The sequence below is a fragment of the Bos indicus genome, chromosome 22, assembly GCF_029378745.1.
Source record: "Bos indicus isolate NIAB-ARS_2022 breed Sahiwal x Tharparkar chromosome 22, NIAB-ARS_B.indTharparkar_mat_pri_1.0, whole genome shotgun sequence".
In the NCBI taxonomy this organism is placed as follows: domain Eukaryota; kingdom Metazoa; phylum Chordata; class Mammalia; order Artiodactyla; family Bovidae; genus Bos; species Bos indicus.
Window position 1 is genome coordinate 10,756,531 of NC_091781.1, and position 20,400 is coordinate 10,776,930.

The 20,400-nt window shown below is 38.3% G+C and overlaps 1 protein-coding gene across 8 annotated transcripts in view; it reads left to right on the forward strand.

Annotated features, from left to right (window-relative positions):
• Window positions 1-20,400, forward strand: part of GOLGA4 (golgin A4) — a 110,091-nt gene that overhangs the window by 84,756 nt on the left and 4,935 nt on the right. For all 8 annotated transcript variants that reach the window (XM_070777080.1, XM_070777081.1, XM_070777082.1 and 5 more), the window contains 5 exons: window positions 1,697-1,717; window positions 1,897-1,965; window positions 6,823-6,898; window positions 9,864-9,967; window positions 14,793-14,879. In XM_070777080.1, the coding sequence (XP_070633181.1) occupies window positions 1,697-1,717; window positions 1,897-1,965; window positions 6,823-6,898; window positions 9,864-9,967; window positions 14,793-14,879 (357 nt within the window). The remainder of the gene's footprint in view (window positions 1-1,696; window positions 1,718-1,896; window positions 1,966-6,822; window positions 6,899-9,863; window positions 9,968-14,792; window positions 14,880-20,400) is intronic.

Consider the following 20,400-nt stretch of genomic DNA (forward strand, 5'->3'; position numbering starts at 1 on the left):
GTGTTTTCTCCTTGGTTGTAGATGCAAGGGGATTATTTTGGAAAATTGGGTTCAATTCAAAGAGATCTGGCACTACATATCTAGGCTTTTTTATAATCCCAGTCTTTAAGTAAAAATGATGCTATGAAAGATGGACCATGTTTACCCTGTGGCTTCTTGACCTGCTGTGCACCCCAACAAATGCATATCCTCAGGGCTTGTGAGCCCTCATTCGAGAGGCCAGGGCAGTGTGCCGTCCTCCTTCTGATATGTTCTAACTCATCTAGTGTGATCTTCATAGCACTGTCAAGAGGGCCATGGGAGAGGTGGACACTGTTCATGGCTTCATCCTCCAGAGTTATAGAGGATTCATCACAGAAGTCAGTGACCAGATAGTAATTTTCTAGATAACCAGTTGCATGGATCAGTTTTCCAAAATGGAGAGAAAAGGACTTTATAAACAGCTCTGGAGAAGGAACTGGCAAACCACTCCAGTATTCTTGCCTGGGAAATCCCATGGACAGAGGAGCCTGACGGGCTACAGTCCATGGGGTCAAAAAAGAGCTGGATGTGACTGAGTGACCAAATAACAACAGCAAGACCACTGGGCCACTTGGTGCACAGATTCTGGGTTTTAGCAATGAGCCAGTTTCCTTTCTTTCTTCAATAGCTACTAGTTACATTTAATATTTACTTTTTTTTATTTTTAAAATTTTTTGCCACTTGGTCACTATTTGAATATACTTGGTACTGTGAAATGTTGCTTCCTATGAGATGGATACATGTATTGTACTCTCTAAGGTGTTCTCCTCAGTATCAAATTAAGTACTGATGTTGTATAAAGTGGCCTTGAGACCTGTGTCAAGATGCCAGAGTATTGAAACGTTGTGAAATTAATATTCAGGAGGTCTTTTGAGTCCTTTAACTTGTAGCATAAGAAAGGAGAGAATATCCTTAATTTTTATTCCTGCTCTAAAAAAATGTTTTTCTATTTTATTCTTTTTGAATTTTTATTATTTTCCTTCTTGAACATCTTTGGTGCTTCTGAGAGGTCTTGAACTATATATCAGTGTTGAGTTGGGTGAGAAATAATTTGTGATTATTGCATACAGTGGATTCCCAGAAATGGTCCTTTAGAATTTTCCCTAAAGAGCCCATCTGTTATAAATAGATGTTAATGTGTTTAGTTTTTAAAATTGTACAAATAATAGATAAATATATTCTTGTAAAAAAAAAAAAAAAGATAATACAGATGTATATAGATAAACCGTTCCTGGTGGGTGCCTTCTTTTCCCAAGTGGTCATCATTCTTAGGAGTTTCACAAGTGACCTTCTAGTCATTTTTCTTGGTGTTTACCTGTGTTTATGTATATTTACCTCTGGAGGAGGAAATGGAAACACCCCTCAGTATGCTTGCCTGGAAAATTCCGTGGACAGGAGTCTGTCAGGCTACAGTCCATGGGGTCACGGAGTGGGATACAGCTGAGCAACTGAGCGCACACATGTATATTTACATTGTAATAGTTTATATAGCAAAAGAGACCAGGTTTAAAAGCAAGTAGTTAAAGTTGCCTCATGTCAAATCTGACCACTCTCTTAAGACTGTAACACTGAATTTTTGTTTCCTTGTGATTTCATATTGTTCCATTTTATTGTTTCTTGTAGATTTTAGTGTATGGACTTATTTCTTTCTTTTTTTTTTTTTTTCCATTTTTAGGTAACAATTATGGAGTTACAGGTAAGACTAGTTTTTCATTGAATTTGAGTGAAGGTAATCCATTTTCAGGAGCATTCTGTATTTTAAGTTAAAATATGAAGAGACTTGTTTTAACAAGGAAGAACTTACCAGGCAGTATAGAAATGTGTCCAAGTGATGATGAAACGCACAGTCTCAGATCTGACCTTTTGTTCTTTCAGACACAACTAGCACAGAAGACTACTCTAATCAGTGACTCAAAGTTGAAAGAGCAGGAGTTCAGAGAACAGGTACAGGTCTATTTGGTGCTTTTAATTTTGAAATGACTTCCTTGATTTATATAAGTATATTCTTGGAACTCATTTAGCTAATTTTTTAAAAAGAACTGATTTAATACTCATTTAATAGTTGGTTTTCCAATCTTGTCTCACAGGAAATTTTATTTTTAAATCTGAAAGTGCTGGAGGATATCTTTATAAATTTGTGATCACGTATATTTAAACAGGAACATTTGCATCCTGTTATTCTAGTGCTTAACATGTTGGATAACAATTTGTAATGACTTAAGTTCTATAGAAGAAGCTTTTATCAGAGGGAAAATACATTAACGTCAGTCTTTCCTGCTTTTTCCTAGTGGTTATAGTGTCTTGGTCTAATATTATTTGTCCGTAAGTTATCTAGTGATTAAGTAGGATCGTGTGTGCACACCTAGAAGGATGCACAGGCATGCAGACACCAGTATATGTATACCTGTGGTGCATGATACTTAGTCTTTTTCCAAACTCTGGAGGAAGAGTGACCTAAGTCAACTGGCTGAGTTTGAAGACTAAGTCTTTAGGAGTTTTCCAGTTTTTTACAATTCATATGTACATATAAATGTTGATAATTGTTGAAACTAGGTGACGGGCATTAACTGTAGTATACTTTCTGTATTTGAGTATGTTTGAAACTTTTCATAATATTTTTTAAAAAATTCCCAAAGATAGATACTAAGTCCCAGTGTTACCTTATTATTTTTTTTCCTAGTGTTTTTGCTTTTCTCATCTATCTCAAGTTTACTGCTTTAAAATTCTCTTCTCTTAGCACACGCAAGTCTTCAAACTGTCCTAGCATAACAATTTTTGTACTGATTATTTTTATAGTAGTAAACACATAAAATTGACCATTTTAATCATTTTAAAGTACACAATTAGTTGACATTTAGTTCATTCACAGTGTTCTGAAACCATCGTGATTATCGAGTTCCAGATCATTTCATGACCCTCAAAAGAAAAAACCCTGTACCCATTAAGCATTCATTCCCCATTACCTTCTCCCCAGTATCTCACAACCACTAATCTGTTTTTTATGTCTGTGGATTTACCTGTTCTGAGTAGTTTATATAAATGTGCTTACTCGTTCAGTTGTGTCTGACTCTTTCCGAGCTCATGAACTATAGCCCACCAGATTCCTCTGTCTGTGGGGATTCCCCAAGCAAGAATACTAGAGTGGGTTGCCATGCCCTCCTCCAGGGCATGCTCAACTAATCAAAATACCTATTTTGAGTATTTTATGTAAATAGAATCATATAATACATGACCTTTCTAACCTAGCCTCTTTCACTTAGCATAGTGTTTTTAGGGTTCATCTATGTTGTAATATTTGTTAGTACTTCACTCCTTTTTCTGATGAGTAATAATATTTCATTGTATGGATGATACTACAGTGTGGTCATCAGTTGATGTGTGTTTGGATTGTTTCTTGTTGCTATTCAGTCACTAAGTCATGTCTGACTCTCTTACTCCATGGACTGCAGCATGCCAGGCTTCCCTGTCCTCTCTGTCTCCTGGACTTTGCTCAAATTTGTATCCATAAAGTCAGTGATGCTATCTAACCAGCTCCGGTTATGCTATCTAACCAGCTCATCCTCTGCCACCACCTTCTCCTTTTGCCTTCAGTCTTTCCTAACATCAGGGTCTTTTCCAGTGAGCTGGCTCTTCACATCAGGTGGCCAAAGTATTGAAGCTTCAGCATCAGTCCTTCCAGTGAATAGTCAGGGTTGATTTCCTTTAGGATTGACTGGTTTTATCTCCTTGCAGTCCAGGGGACTCTTGGGAGTCTTTTCCAGTACCACAATTCAAAAGCATCAGTTCTTCAGTACTCAGCCTTCTTTATGGTCAGCTCTCACACCTGTGCATGACAACTGGAAAAACCATAGGTTTGACTATACGGACTTTTGTTGGCAAAGTGACGCCTCTGCTTCTTATTATGCTGGATTGTTCTCCCTTTTGCCGATTGTGCATAGTGCTGCTAGGAACACTGTTTACAAGTTTTAGTTTGAACACTTCTTTCCTTCTTTTGAGTTACGTACTCATTAATGGTATTGCTAGAGCATATGGAAGTTACTTGTTTAGCTCTTTGAAGAGCCTTCAAATGGTTTTACATTGTGGATACTATTTTACATTCTGATCAGTAAAGTATAAGAATTTCAATTTCTTCACATCCTCCCCAGCAGGTGTTTTGATTATAGCTATCCTAGGTGGTATGAAGTGCTATCTCATTATGGTTATAATTTGTACTTCCCTAATGAGAGTCCCTTGGACTGCAAGGACATCCAACCAGTCCATTCTGAAGGAGATCAGCCATGGGATTTCTTTGGAAGGAATGATGCTAAAGCTGAAACTCCAGTACTTTAGCCACCTCATGTGAAGAGTTGACTCATTGGAAAAGACTCTGATGCTGGGAGGGATTGGCGGCAGGAGGAGAACGGGACGACAGAGGATGAGATGGCTGGATGGCATCACTGACTCGATGGACATGAGTCTGGGTGAACTCCGGGAGCTGGTGGTGGTCAGGGAGACCTGGCGTGCTGCGATTCATGGGGTCGCAAAGAGTCAGACACGACTGAGTGACTGAACTGAATGACTGATGATGTTAAGCATCTTATCATTTGTGTATCTTCTTTAGGGCAGTGTCTTTTGTTCATTTTTAACTGGGTTATTGAAAAGAAGAGAAGTGAAAAGCAAAGGAGAAAAGGAAAGATATAAACATCTGAATGCAGAGTTCCAAAGAATAGCAAGGAGAGATAAGAAAGCCTTCTTTAGCGATCAATGCAAAGAAATAGAGGAAAACAACAGAATGGGAAAGACTAGGGATCTCTTCAAGAAAATCAGAGATACCAAGGGAACATTTCATGCAAAGATGGGCTCGATAAAGGACAGAAATGGTATGGACCTAACAGAAGCAGAAGATATTAAGAAGAGATGGCAAGTATACACAGAAGAACTGTACAAAAAAGATCTTCACGACCCAGATAATCACGATGGTGTGATCACTGACCTAGAGCCAGACATCCTGGAATGTGAAGTCAAGTGGGCCTTAGAAAGCATCACTACAAACAAAGCTAGTGGAGATGATGGAATTCCAGTTGAGCTATTCCAGATCCTGAAAGATGATGCTGTGAAAGTGCTGCACTCAATATGCCAGCAAATTTGGAAAACTCAGCAGTGGCCACAGGACTGGAAAAGGTCAGTTTTCATTCCAATCCCAAAGAAAGGCAATGCCAAAGAATGCTCAAACTACCGCACAATTGCACTCATCTCACACGCTAGTAAAGTAATGCTCAAAATTCTCCAAGCCAGGCTTCAGCAATATGTGAACCGTGAACTTCCTGATGTTCAAGCTGGTTTTAGAAAAGGCAGAGGAACCAGAGATCAAATTGCCAACATCTGCTGGATCATGGAAAAAGCAAGAGAGTTCCAGAAAAACGTCTATTTCTGCTTTATTGACTATGTCATAGCCTTTGACTGTGTGGATCACAATAAACTGTGGAAAATTCTTCAAGAGATGGGAATACCAGACCACCTGATCTGCCTCTTGAGAAATTTGTATGCAGGTCAGGAAGCAACAGTTAGAACTGGACATGGAACAACAGACTGGTTCCAAATAGGAAAAGGAGTTCGTCAAGGCTGTATATTGTCACTCTGTTTATTTAACTTATACGCAGAGTACATCATGAGAAACGCTGGACTGGAAGAAACACAAGCTGGAATCAAGATTGCTGGGAGAAATATCAATAACCTCAGATATGCAGATGACACCACCCTTATGGCAGAAAGTGAAGAGGAACTCAAAAGCCTCTTGATGAACGTGAAAGAGGAGAGTGAAAAAGTTGGCTTAAAGCTCAACATTCAGAAAATGAAGATCATGGCATCCGGTCCCACCACTTCATGGGAAATAGATGGGGAAACAGTGGAAACAGTGTCAGACTTTATTTTTGGGGGCTCCAAAATCACTGCAGATGGTGACTGCAGCCATGAAATTAAAAGACGCTTACTCCTTGGAAGGAAAGTTATGACCAACCTAGATAGCATATTCAAAAGCAGAGACATTACTTTGTCAACAAAGTTTCATCTAGTCAAGGCTATGGTTTTTCCCTGTGTTCATGTATGGATGTGAGAGTTGGACTATGAAGAAGGCTGAGCGCGGGAAGAATTGATGCTTTTGAACTGTGGTGTTGGAGAAGACTCTTGAGAGTCCCTTGGACTGCAAGGACATCCAACCATTCCATTCTGAAGGAGATCAGCCCTGGGATTTCTTTGGAAGGAATGATGCTAAAGCTGAAACTCCAGTACTTTGGCTACCTCATGCGAAGAGTTGACTCATTGGAAAAGACTCTGATGCTGGGAGGGATTGTGGGCAGGAGGAGAAGGGGACACCAGAGGATGAGATGGCTGGATGGCATCACTGACTCGATGGACGTGAGTCTGAGTGAACTCTGGGAGTTGGTGATGGACAGGGAGGCCTGGCGTGCTGCGATTCATGGGGTCGCAAAGAGTCGGACACGACTGAGCGACTGATCTGATCTGATCTGATCTGATTGTTTTTTGTTGTTGCTGAGTATCTTAATAGATATATGATTTGCAAATATTTTCTCCCATTCTGTGGGTTGTCTTCAATTTCTTGATAATGTGCTTTGAGGCACAGAAATTTGATGTTTTTCCTTTTGTTGTCTCTGCCTTTGGTGTCATATCTAAGAAACCATATGTATTAATTTCTTTTTGTCTATATTCTGTATTGCACATTATAAAAATCTAGTGGCTATAGCAGTCTTTTTTTAAACATTATTTCCATATGAATCTTGTGATTGAAATATTTGTTATTTTTAGATTCACAATTTAGAAGATCGTTTGAAGAAATATGAGAAGAATGTATACGCAACAACTGTAGGGACACCTTACAGAGGTAGGAGTGATTTCTCGTCATGTTATCCATGCATATCTTGTGTTGGGGGACTTCTGGATGATTTTTATTTTTGTCTTTGCTAATCTCATTCTTCAGAAGGAATGTATGTAAATTCATCAATAACAGCTAGTTTTATGGAAAGAAGAATAGTAATCTAAAGCAAAATTAATGTGTATTTGTTGTTTGGAAAAAAATCAGTGTTGCCATGTAGAAGTGAAACTGCAGGTTCCCACTTTGTTCTCCACTTTCCAAATGGACCTAGTTTATGATTTGTGTATATTTTTCCAGACTGTTCTGTGTATATGCAAACATTCATAATTTCTACTGCATGTACCCATATAAACACAGAGTTATATATTTTAAGTGCTTCTGGTTTGGTTTTGTTTTTACTAATTACAGTAATACTAATTGCTATATTTAAACCAGGATTTAAGGATAAAAGAATTTCATAAAAATAACTTATTTCAAAGTGGTGAAGGATGATTTAGAAGTATTCTTGACTTAAATTATATATGCTGCTTACAAAGAATTCTGAAGACAAGCTTGAGTCTTTATGTAGTTGTTCCCTTGAGATGGTCATGACTTTGAATAATCTTGTAACAATTTCCCATTCTCAGTTGCACAGCCTCGCTGTATTACGAATAGTTTTATTTTGCTAAATGTTTTGTAAAGCTTTCTGCTTTTTCCTGTAAGGCAGTCAGGCATGAATCTAAGCCATTTCACATTCTTTTGTGTTTTTGAAAGCTCTTACTTATTGTTATGAAATAGCATAAGTTATTATACAGTTTTTAATTAAACAAGGACTTGCTTTAGATTCTTTCCAAAACACACTTCAAAAAGAAGAGAAAACCAACATGGATGTTTCCTATGGCTCATTGCAGAGAAGACTCTTGCTTCAAAGACTGTTTTCCATAGCTAAGTCAACATGTGTGATTCTTAGGATAGAACTGCTAAACTGGTGCCCAGCAATACATAAAGAATATAGTATTGATTCTTTTTTTTTTTTAGTTTCAACTTAAGGATTTTATACTTTCATTTTTTTTCTGTTTTAAATTGTAAAATGAACACACATGTAGTTTTTTAATAACTGACACACATATAGTACTAGGTGTTAGGCACTGTTATAAAACAGTGTGTCTATCAGTTCACTTATTCCTGTCCACAGTCCTAGCAATATGGTTGAGTCTGCACATTAATCTCTTTGCTATGCTTTTAGATAGTTCTTAGTGCAGAAGGCTTTTCAGATTGCCTAGTGTGCCATTGTACTGGAAGTGAATGCGAGTTTAGACTTCACATAACACAGAATTATGAATTTATTCAGATGAAAGTTTTTCATATTACGATTTCATATACTTGAACTGTATTTATTCTTTATTTTTAAATTGAAATGGAACTTGATCTAATAGATGAACTATATATTTTGTGACAGTCTTTAAGATATTGAATCAAAGTATTTGAAAACCACTAAAATGGCATTACTACTTACTGCATTCAAGTTATTTTATCTACCTTATGTTTCGAAACAGTTTAGAAAACTTGATATAAACTTCAGTGCTTTTAGGTTTCAGTTCAGTTCAGTTGCTCAGTCGTGTCCGACTCTTTGTGACCCCATGAATCACAGCACGCCAGGCCTCCCTGTCCATCACCAACTCCCAGAGTTCACTCAGACTCACGTCCATCGAGTCAGTGATGCCATCCAGCCATCTCATCCTCTGTCATCCCCTTCTCCTCCTGCCCCCAATCCCTCCCAGCATCAGAGTCTTTTCCAATAAGTCAACTCTTCGCATGAGGTGGCCAAAGTACTGGAGTTTCAGCTTCAGCATCATTCCTTCCAAAGAAATCCCAGGGCTGATCTCCTTCAGAATGGACTGGTTGGATGTCCTTGCAGTCCAAGGGACTCTCAAGAGTCTTCTCCAACACCACAGTTCAAAAGCATCAATTCTTCGGCGCTCAGCTTTCTTCACTGTCCAACTCTCACATCCATACATGACCACAAGAAAAACCATAGCCTTGACTAGACGGACCTTTGTTGTCAAAGGAATGTCTCTGCTTTTGAATATGCTATCTAGGTTGGTCATAACTTTCCTTCCAAGGAGTAAGCGTCTTTTAATTTCATGGCTGCAGTCACCATCTACAGTGATTTTGGAGCCCAGAAAAATAAAGTCTGACACTATTTCCACTGTTTCCCCATCTATTTCTCATGAAGTGATGGGACCAGATGCCATGATCTTCGTTTTCTGAATGTTGAGCTTTAAGCCAACTTTTTCACTCTCCATTTTCACTTTCATCAAGAGGCTTTTGAGTTCCTCTTCACTTTCTGCCATAAGGGTGGTGTCATCTGCATATCTGAGGTTATTGATATTTCTCCCAGCAATCTTGATTCCAGCTTGTGTTTCTTCCAGTCCAGCATTTCTCATGATGTACTCTGCATATAAGTTAAATAAGCAGGGAGACAATATACAGCCTTGACGAACTCCTTTTCCTATTTGGAAGCAGTCTGTTGTTCCATGTCCAGTTCTGATGAGCTACTGAACTCCTTAACAAAGTAAAAATAATTGTTCATTTTAGTCACCATAGACTATCTGAAGCCAACCACATAGTATTTGGGAGAGAAATACTGGTTTTAAGAAATCTTCGTCTTCCCTAGGCCTTGTCTTTTTAAATTGTTATGCCAGAAAGATGAAGCAGAAGAAGGTCAAGGCTTGGAGGAGGGGGAAGATGTGAGAAATAAAACTGCTGCAATAATACTTGTTTTCTCTTCTAAAGGAAAAATACCAGTTGGAATGCTATATACATTATAGTATACAATGTATATACATATCGTAGTGCAATCTAATATAATACAGTTGATACAAGAGTAAAGCCTCTCTCTTTGTTACTTTGTGTTTTAGTTTATCTTTTTCTAAGTGCTAAGTAGCTTATCTGGTTTTCTCTTTACAGTTTAATCTGTTTGTTTGTTTGACAGGTGGCAATTTGTACCATACTGATGTCTCACTCTTTGGAGAACCTACGGAGTTTGAGTATTTGCGCAAAGTGCTTTTTGAGTATATGATGGGTCGTGAGACTAAGGTATAAATTGTGTCTGGTGATTTGTCATATGGTTAAATTTAGAAGGAAATGTATCCCATTTTTAATAAACATATTGATGTTGTGTGTTTACTGCTAGCAGACCATATATGCTGATAGTAGGCAGTAGGTAATTGTGTTATTGCTCTGAGTTTGCAAAAGTGAGTTAGCAAATCTTGCTTATATTTGTTACATTTATAAAATATTAATTTAAAAATACTGATTGTTGATGCTAAATAATAAAGATAAAAATTTCTTTGACTTAATACTTTGTGAAGCATGTGGCTATTTTTGACTTCAGATCTTAAGATTAGGAGATGAAATTTCATTTTCATGGAGACTTAAGGGTAGTGTGGATAGTATTGGAAATGGTCCTAATTAAGAATGACTATGTAGGGGTATTTAGAAATATTGTACTTTGGTCAGTGTAAGAAAGTTATTCTTGTACATATAGAGTATTGATCATTTAAAAATGACCCCACTGCATAGGTAATAATGCTTGGTTAATTTGTTTTCTAGGATGTTAAATTTGCTATAAGGTCCCTTATAGAGTGGAGTCTAGTCTTATTGTTATTTGTATCCCTGCAGTGTTTTTAAAAGCCTTATAGTGGGCATTTTGTAAATACATCTTTAATTAAATATACTTAGGAAAATTCATGAGCATTGCTTAAAACAAAATTTTTCATTTGAAGCAGTTTCTGTTTTTGATACTGTTTCAAATTTTTACCTTCATGAATTTTTACATTGTCCTTATATGTTTGCTGAGAATGGGATAATGCATTTTCTAAGAAACAGTCAGTCAGTGTTTTAATTCATTGGTTTGTGGGAGTTACTAAGTGCTAAATTCAGGAATTAAGACAGTTCAGGGGTTGTTTTGGCAAATAAGACCTAAAAATAAGGGCATTAAAAAATCTCTTAAGAGAATATTAAGAATTTATAGGTTTTAGATTCTGCTAAACATCAGGAATTACAGGGCTAGAGATCATTTGAATCCTTGATACAACAGAAATCTAATTTCAGTGTATGAAATAGTTCAAGTTAAAGAAATATCCAGTGTGATCCTCAATGTGCATCATAAGATGGATGTATTAATTCACAGTAATTCAGTGCCTTTTTTTCTTAAAAACTTTTTTTTTTAATTCAAAGGATAGCTAAAACTGAATTTTCTCCTTATCTTTAAAAAACAAAGCTAATGAATTGTAACTTTCTATTACTATGCCCTTGTTGGATAGCAGCCTATATTTGAGGTGGCTTAGGTAAAGTTACCTTGTTATTGCAGGGAAGGGAGAAAAGCATTTCTTTAAGAAAAATAGCCTCTCAGAAGTTTAGCTCCTTTGGTTATATTTGTGAGTCTAAAGCTATGATCCCAGAGTTGTTGCTAAATTAGCTATTTAGCCTTTTCTCAATCTATGAAATGAGAGTGTGACTGCCTCAGCCTGTGTGTCCTGGAGGTTGCAATCATGTATGGGGTGAGATCCTTTCAGAGTCTGATTCCTAAAGAAAGGCCCAGCCCAGCAGCAGTTACCTTCTGGGGTGGGGCCAGTTCAGCCAGGTCTCAGCCTGTGCTTTCGGAGCTCTGCAGTTATCCTGGGCTGTGACTCGGGAGACAGCTTATATTATAAGGAATGTTTTTGAGGCCCAGGCAGCTAGGCATCTCTGCTGAGGAGCCTCTGTGTGAGCTGTATCTTCAGCATTCAGTGTGCTTTCCTGGTTACTAAGAATGAGTAGTCTTTCATTCTGCCATCACATTTTATAAGTCAATATTGAAATAGATACTCAGTTTAATTTATTGCATATTTATTGAACACTTACTGTATGTGGCCTGATGTTTATCTCCATGATGAATCTGGAGATGAAAATGGATATCATCCCTACTTTTAAGCTGTTTACCATATAGTGGGAAGGTGGACCTGTTCTCACTAGGCACAGTGTGATACAGAGTGTAGCAAGGGCTCTGAAAAGCAGCACCCCCATATTTACTTGTGGGGAGGTCAAGGGCATCATGGAGAAGGAGGTGTGTATACAGGCCTTTACCAGGGGGCATAAATTTTGATAGATGAGCTCAGAGAGGAGGAAAGCCCAGACAGAAAGTCCTAGACAGGAAAGTAAGTGTGGGCTTTCGAATGACAGGGAGACTGCTCCAACTAAAGCACTGCCTCTGTGATGTGGAAGTGACTCTGCTTAGGGCTGCAGGGTGTAGACGGCCTGGAGTGTTTCAGAATTCTACCTGTAGGTTATTGGAGGGTGGCCCTAAAAATTTTCAAGCAAGGGTTGATGCACTCAAGGGTAGACATGATGTCTGTTTTTAGACATTTCTTTTGTTGATTTGCCCAGTTCCTGTATATTAACAAAGAATTTGAAATGGAGACCAGGCTGTGGTTTTAGGATGAGCCAGAATACATTAATGGCCTTTGTGATTTGGTCATCATCTGCCGTTGTTTCTTGTCCAGCAGGATCTGTATGTCATCCCACCTGTCTTTCTTCATCTTGCTTTTGCACACATTGTTCCTTACTTTATGAGGCAGATGATTTTTTAGACCACATGTGTGATACACATTCTTACAGTATGAAGTTAAGTAAACTCCGGTCTTTCTTCTGTCCTGGCACTTTTTTTTCTTGGATTTTGATCCTTCATGCTATTTTTGGTACTTAAATTCAGCCTGTTCTCCTTTTCAATAGAAACTGTTTCTCATTCTATCCTTTATTGAATTCTCTAAGGAAAACCTGGTAGGAGAGGCCACTTCTAAACCAGGTGGCTCATTTGAACTTTTCCTTACTTCCCAGGGCCTGAGGATATTGTATGTAGAGTAGACAGGCTGATTTCTTTCCCATGGTATGGCAGAGAACCTGGGCTTTCCATTAAAGCCAGGGAAGAGCTGTAAGTCTTTACTGGGTAACAAGCTGCAAATTCAGCATCGCTGATGAGTTTAGAGGTGGGTTTCCCATTTAATGTTTTTAGAAGTGTGTTGAGGCAACTAGCCACAGTTCTTTTTTTTTTTTTTTTACATGTTTGTGCCTAAGTGTATAATATATATGGTTTCATAATGGGTATAAGTGGACTTTCGGGTTATTCGAACTTGATAAGCTAAATTTACAGAGTGTTAATAAAAAGAATATTGAAACAGTTACTACTGCTTATTTCTCTTGCCATTTCATGCCACATATATGCTTGGTTTCTAGACTTCAGTTTAGCACAGAAGATTCTATTCTGTCTAGGCAATACAGTTTAAAGGGTGAGGATTTTTGTAAAATGCCTTTGGTATTCTCCAGGAACTAAGTTGTATTAAAGGTTTTTTTTGATCATCAGGCTGGCAGCTGCTGCTGCTGCTAAGTCACTTTAGTCGTGTCTGACTCTGTGCGACCCCATAGATGGCAGCCCACCAGGCTCCCCCGTCCCTGGGATTCTCCAGGCAAGAACACTGGAGTGGGTTGCCATTTCCTTCTCCAAGGCGTGAAACGGAAGTCGCTCAGTCGTGTCCGACTCTTGGCGACCTCATGGACTGCAGCCCACCAGGCTCCTCTGTCCATGGGATTTTCCAGGCAAGAGTACTGGAGTGGGGTGCCATTGCTTTCTCCCAAGCTGGCAGAGGCAAAGATAAAGGAAGGAGAGTCAGACTCTAAAATCTTGCTCTTTATGGTTTGGGGTTTGGGGTTGAAGAATAGTGTTAGTTGACCTGTTAGTTGAAATAAGTATTAGAAATACATGAAGTGCCTTGCCTAGGTTTAACACATAATAGGAATTTAAAAAATGTTAGTTCTTTTCTAACATCTCCATTCTTCCTGGAAATAATTATGCTTTTCTCCTAATGCTGTGTGTTCCTAAAATTTTGATTAACTATATTATGTCATCTTTTGCTCCGTGACCTTCTGCAGTCACACTTCCCTCCCTCCCTGCAGTCTGCCCAGAACACATGCACAGTCACGTAACTGTGAACACAGAATGTTAAGAGTCAGTTTCCTGGGTGAGCCTCCCCGTCCTCTGTAGCCCTACAGTAAGGAGCACTGCTCCTCGTCCTCAACAGAGCACTAGTACCTGAACTTGTATGTGAGCGCTGACCTTGTTATCCTACTTATTTCATAAGTGGTATCTTCTTTCCTCTCTGTCTCCCTCAAACCATCTCATCTTGATACAAAATAGGGAATTTCAGCCTTTGAGGAGAATTTTCCACGAGCTTATGGGTGACAGTCTGGCTTACGGTATATTTATTTAGATCTGCACAGTTTATGATCTTGTTTTGCAAGCCACCATGTGTAATGTTTTGATTCATCCTGTTTTCTACCAAACAAAACATCTTGTGTTTATTTAAAATGTAATTTGTATTTCTATTAGGCTGATGTGCTGCATGTCTTAAAAAAATACCTATAAGCATGTTCATGTTCATGCAGTAGCCCATGTTTATGAGATATATGATGTGATTTAGTTCAAGCGGAACTTGGGAGTATCTAATTCTGATTATTTAGAGCATATGTTTTGGCAATACATCACTTATTAGATAGATTTCTACAAATAAAAAGCCTTATAAAATGAATGAGTAATAAAGTTTCATTTTAATAAGACAAAGGGCCAAGAACATTAGAACTTTATATGGCTTCATGCTATTGTGAATACATCTTCTTAAAATAATATCAACCCAGGCATTGTGAGGGGTCCTTTCAAATTGAAATTCTGTAATTGACTGTTATTTCCTTGACTGATACCTTCACATCATACTTCTTTGGTCGTGGCTTCCATTGAGAGCACTAAAGAATCCCGCTGGCAGGACATGTCAGAATGGGGTGAGAGCCATCTGCCCTGCTGCCTGGTGACTGTCTCCTGTCTTTCTTGTAGACCATGGCAAAGGTTATAACCACTGTACTGAAGTTCCCTGATGATCAGACCCAGAAAATTTTGGAACGAGAAGATGCTCGACTCATGGTAAGCTTTAAGTATAGCCTACAGATAGAAGACGACTTTATCTTGTCTGTTTACATTCTGTCTCATTTACAAAGACTGAGTTGGTAAGAGAAGTTTAAAAGTTTTCATCTTTATTGTAGTATAGCCTGAAAAATGAAACTACATTATGAATATTAAACTGAGGGCAAATCTGAATGGATGCCCTCAAGGAAAGAACAATCATATTTAATAATATATATGAGGTTGACACTTACATGAGCTGTATGAAATTTCTGGAACTTGGGCTCTTTCTGGGAAGGACAGAAAAGGCATTTGTTCTGGTATGTTGAGTAATAGTTTTTTTAAACCAAATTATATCATGATGTAGGTGTTTGGTAGATTATAGTTCCTAAATCTATTTCAATTGATTTCCAAATATAATAATTCTTAGTGAAAGAAAAGCATTTTTTAGCTTTTGGCCTTTACCCTACAAGGGAAAATATCAATAGATAACTGAATTATTGGGAAATTTTTGTGTGAAGTCAGCTATGATTGAAATGAAACAAGTACACACTTCATAAATTATACAAAATTGCCCTTGCCTAACTTCTTTTTGTCTGCACCAATACCAGAATAAGATCCATTCTAAGCAGAGTATGAACTCTGTGATGTTTCCTGTCTGACCCCAAACTTTCTCTTTCTTCTGTCTTTTCTTGTCTTACTAGTAGCCTGCAGGACTTGCACATCTTCCCCTGCAATCTCTTTACCTGTTTTGTGATGACAGTACTGCTCTTCTTTTACTCTCCTATTTAAAGCAAACAAAGATCTGCTCTTTAGTGATGGGTTAGCCTACATCTGAGTGTCTCCAGTAAGAAAGACTAAGTCAATAAGTAGTTACATCTCAAAGAATACCATCTTATCTCTACTGACTGTGTGTGTTTCTTAAACAAATTCTGGCTTATCACGAGCCCAAATAGCCCTTTCTGTTGGGGTCGCAAGTCTGTTCTGGTTCTAACCTGTGGAACTCAACCAAAAACCCTGAGATGGCCTGGATGGAAGGCTTTTATCCTACAGGCTAACCCCCCTGGCACTTATCAGCCCCCTGTGATGCTCCTTTTCTTTGACCCAGTGCGTACTCTGACATCTTCCTGGCATCCTTTAAAGTCATCCAGCATCCCTGACTTTAGGCCCAACTCCATTGTATATTGTGTTATCTGTATATATTTTCTGGGACAACTGCAGCTATTCTGGCTAGCCTTTAATTATGTGTTTTTTTTTTTTTTTTTCTTAAAACATTTCTCCCTGGTATCTAGTGGTCTGAAAAATATTCTCATACCTCTGTAGTTAGCTCTGGTTATAGGTATTTTTGATAGAGAAGTAGGTAACTATAATGTATGCCCTTCATCACTAGAGAGAATGTTGTTTTAAATTCTAGCAAACATCCAATTCTGTAACCTGTAGTTCACTCAGAGTGGTTTTCCTCTTCACTGAGTAAAACAATTGTCTTTATGAAAACAAAATCTCCAATGCAGTTTGAGCCTGTTGACATGATTCTGTCATTATGGTCCAGATATGTAAGAAAATATTTTAAAATGAAGTAAATAGAAAGTTTTTTTTTTTTTTTTAATCTTCATTCATTCTCCTGTAGCTGCTACTTGATGATGAGGTATGGCCAACCTCTCCTCTTACTGTTAGGCTGCAGTTTGTCAGGATTTGGAATATAGTATAGGCTCGTCCTAAGTCACTGCTTTGGCAATGTGGTAGGACATTTGCCCTCATCCTGTACCGGTACCCCTGGCCCCCCTGCCCCGGCCGGTCCCCCACATGCAGCCTTAGATTGTTTTGCCTTGAAAGAAACTATTCGAATAGATTACATGTAAATAGTGAATCATGTAAAATGGGAACACATGTACACCCATGGCTGATTCATGTCAATGTGTGGCAAAAACCACTACAATATTGTAAAGTAATTAGCCTCCAATTAAAATAAATAAATAAAATTTAAAAAAAACACACAAAAAACCTTTGAAGACAGATGGAAAAGTTTCTTTCTTTCTTTCTTGAGTTTAACTGAAAAGCAATCTTTGCAAAATATTACATTGTTTATTCATGAATAAAGTGGTATTCATTCTAGATAGGGATGAATTGGTGACTGATCCTTCCTAATTACTTATCCCAGAGGCTGACCTGCTCAGAAAGAAAGCCCCAGACTTCCACTACTATTTTAAGCAGTCTCATCCATCATTCAGTTCAGTTCAGTTGCTCAGTCGTGTCCGACTCTTTGCGACCCCATGAATTGCAGCACGCCAGGCCTCCCTGTCTATCACCAGCTCTCGGAGTTCACTCAGACTCAAGTCCATCGAGTCAGTGATGCCATCCAGCCATCTCATCCTCTGTCGTCCCCCTTCTCCTCCTGCCCCCAATCCCTCCCAGCATCAGAGTCTTTTCCAATGAGTCAACTCTTCGCATGAAGTGGCCAAAGTACTGGAGTTTCCAAGGAAATCCCAGGGCTGATCTCCTTCAGAATGGACTGGTTGGATGTCCTTGCAGTCCAAGGGACTCTCAAGAGTCTTCTCCAACACCACAGTTCAAAAGCATCAATTCTTCCCGCGCTCAGCCTTCTTCATAGTCCAACTCTCACATCCATACATGACCACAGGGAAAACCATAGCCTTGACTAGACGAACCTTTGTTGACAAAGTAATGTCTCTGCTTTTGAATATGCTGTCTAGGTTGGTCATAACTTTCCTTCCAAGGAGTAAGCGTCTTTTAATTTCATGGCTGCAGTCACCATCTACAGTGATTTTGGAGCCCCCAAAAATAAAGTCTGACACTGTTTCCACTGTTTCCCCATCTATTTCTCATGAAGTGATGGGACTGGATGCCATGATCTTCGTTTTCTGAATGTTGAGTTTTAAGCCAACTTTTTCACTCTCTTCTTCCACTTTCATCAAGAGGCTTTTGAGTTCCTCTTCACTTTCTGCCATAAGGGTGGTGTCATCTGCATATCTGAGGTTATTGATATTTCTCCCGGCAATCTTGATTCCAGCTTGTGCTTCTTATAGCCCAGTGTTTCTCATGATGTACTCTGCATATAAGTTAAATCTTTTGCTTAATAAATGAGTTCAGTTGACTCTTCTATTGATGCTTGTTATGGCGAATATAGGAAAATTGAAGACTTGGAAGGTATGGTTGTTGACCTTTTGGAATCTTTCATTTTAGGCAGAGGGAAAAGCATCCATTCATTCATACATGAATAAAAGACATGGTTATGTAATATAATTCAAGTTATAAAAGCAGATGCTTAGGAAATTTGAAATGTTATAGTAAGCATGAAGTGAGGGAGATCTCAGAGATTACGTATACATCGATTTGATTAAACTTTTGTCAATATAAAGAGATTTTTGGTACTTGATAGAGTCATTCATGATTGTTCCTTATTTGATGGAAAATTAAGATTATATGGAGAAAGTGGAAGCCTAAGTCACATTGGCTTTAAGGTCATTGTCATTCATAAATGAATGATGGGAATCATTGTTTTTGAACAAACCTCTTAAAGAAATCACAACTAACTTCGTACACTGATGAGCTGTACCTGATGAGAGTGAAACACTGCTAAGAGTGATGACTGCTCTTTCTCTGTAGAAGTATCCAGTAGAAAGACGTCTAAATGTGTAGAAAGCAAAGCTTTTTAGAAGGTTTTTAAATAATCATTTTAAAGTTACTTAGTCACCTTAGCTTTAATTTAAATGTATGTTCCAGATGGGCCATTTATGCAATTTGTTATAACCACAGCTACAGTTTCCTCTCTATTAAAATCAGCAGTGTTGACTGCTATGTTATTTTAAATTTCAGGGCTGCAAAGCTGGTATAAGTAAGCCAAGCAAACCCCACCGCATTGCAGAGCTCCCTCCTCTGTCTGTTAGTAATTGGGGCGCTTGAGAGATGGTGCATTGCACTTTGTGCTGACAGTGTGGGCCATATCAGCGTTGGCATTATTTAACAGATACTAGAGGAGGGATACTGTCTAAAACCTTTGCTTTATAATCCTAATGATTATAAGTTTGCTTTCTGGCATGGATCAAAAACTGTCCCTGACTGCTCATAAGGTATTTTTCAATATAGCACCTCTGTACCATATGTATCTCCCTTCCCCTCAGTGAGTTTTATAGTCTTTGAGAAACCCCACTACAGAATTCAACAGTTATTATTTAATAAGTGGTTTCAGAGTTTAACCTAATTTCAAGAACATACTTTGTAGATGAGAAACCATTATCTGTTAAGTAAGATTACATTGCTGAGCCTAATTAAAGTCTGTTTACTTAAGGATCACCATGTGGAGAGAAGGAATTCTAATCCTTCATTTGACAAGTCTCAGAATCTCTGAGACTTGTTTCTTCACAGAGTCTTTGTTTCTTCACAAAACTACATTATCTTGCTAGGATTGTTGAAGAACCAAAGTATGTTTACTGCCCCAGCTGGAGTTTTGTGATGCTGGGGCGACTGGTGGGGCTGGTGGGGCTGGTTCCTTAGCCACCATGTAGCAATGGATAGGACTAGTCTTTCCTAGAAAATGAGATTTGGAAAGGTAATCTAATAATGTTCAAGATAAATCATGAAAGACCTCACTGAGTACGACAGTCAAGTCATTTAATGGGAAGGATACCTGCTCCAGCCGTGTCCCATCTCCAGTCCCTGCACCTTCGAGTGTCAGCAGCTTTGTTGTGGGGAGAACTAGTTAGTGCTCAACAGCTCAGCCCCTGGATGACTTTGAGCAAACAAACACTTTTCATATTTCTGGCCTTGCTTGGCGAAATGAGTATGTTGGATTATTCTATCTGCAAGGTTTCTTTTCCTCTGAAGTATTAAGTCAGTTGTAAATTTTGAAGTTCTTTCAAGTGAGAAAAAAAGGTCTTATATGCAGGAGTCAGAAGTTAAAGACACATGCCAGATGCACATAGCTTTGTGTTCCCTAAGGCAGCCTTTTTACTCCTCTCAGTTTTTAGCATCTTGTGCCTGATACTTGATTTTGTGATGGTTTAGGTAATTTAAATGGCCAGAGTAGTTTGAGTTTCAGGATGGGAGCAATAGTGAATACGCACGTGTTTAGCTCATCTCATTGTCTAATTGAGTAAGACTGCCCTTACACCATCAGATTTTTTTTTTTTTTTAAAGAAAGTCTTATTTATTTAGGATAATTACAGTAAGAAAGTTTATTTTAAAATGAGGTGCTAAATGATCTCTTGGGATTGAGAAGTTCTTTTGTTATTTAAAAAGTGGTTCTTGTAGGGTGCTAGCAAACTTAATGACTATTTCCTTTGACTCTGTTAAAAGAAAATTTTTCTATTCTATTGAATAAGGTTTGGCTTGCTTTCATTTCCCGTCTAATCTGGTCGGTTTTAAAGACCGACCTTCTGTTGACCTTGTTATTGCCTTGTTTTCTTGCTGATCCTTTGTGTCGTGTCACATCCTCGATCAGTCTGAATTAATAAAACCATCAGAACTTTTCAGTATCAATAGGTATAAACATTCTCCATTCCAGTGGACATTTCCGTTTTCCTTT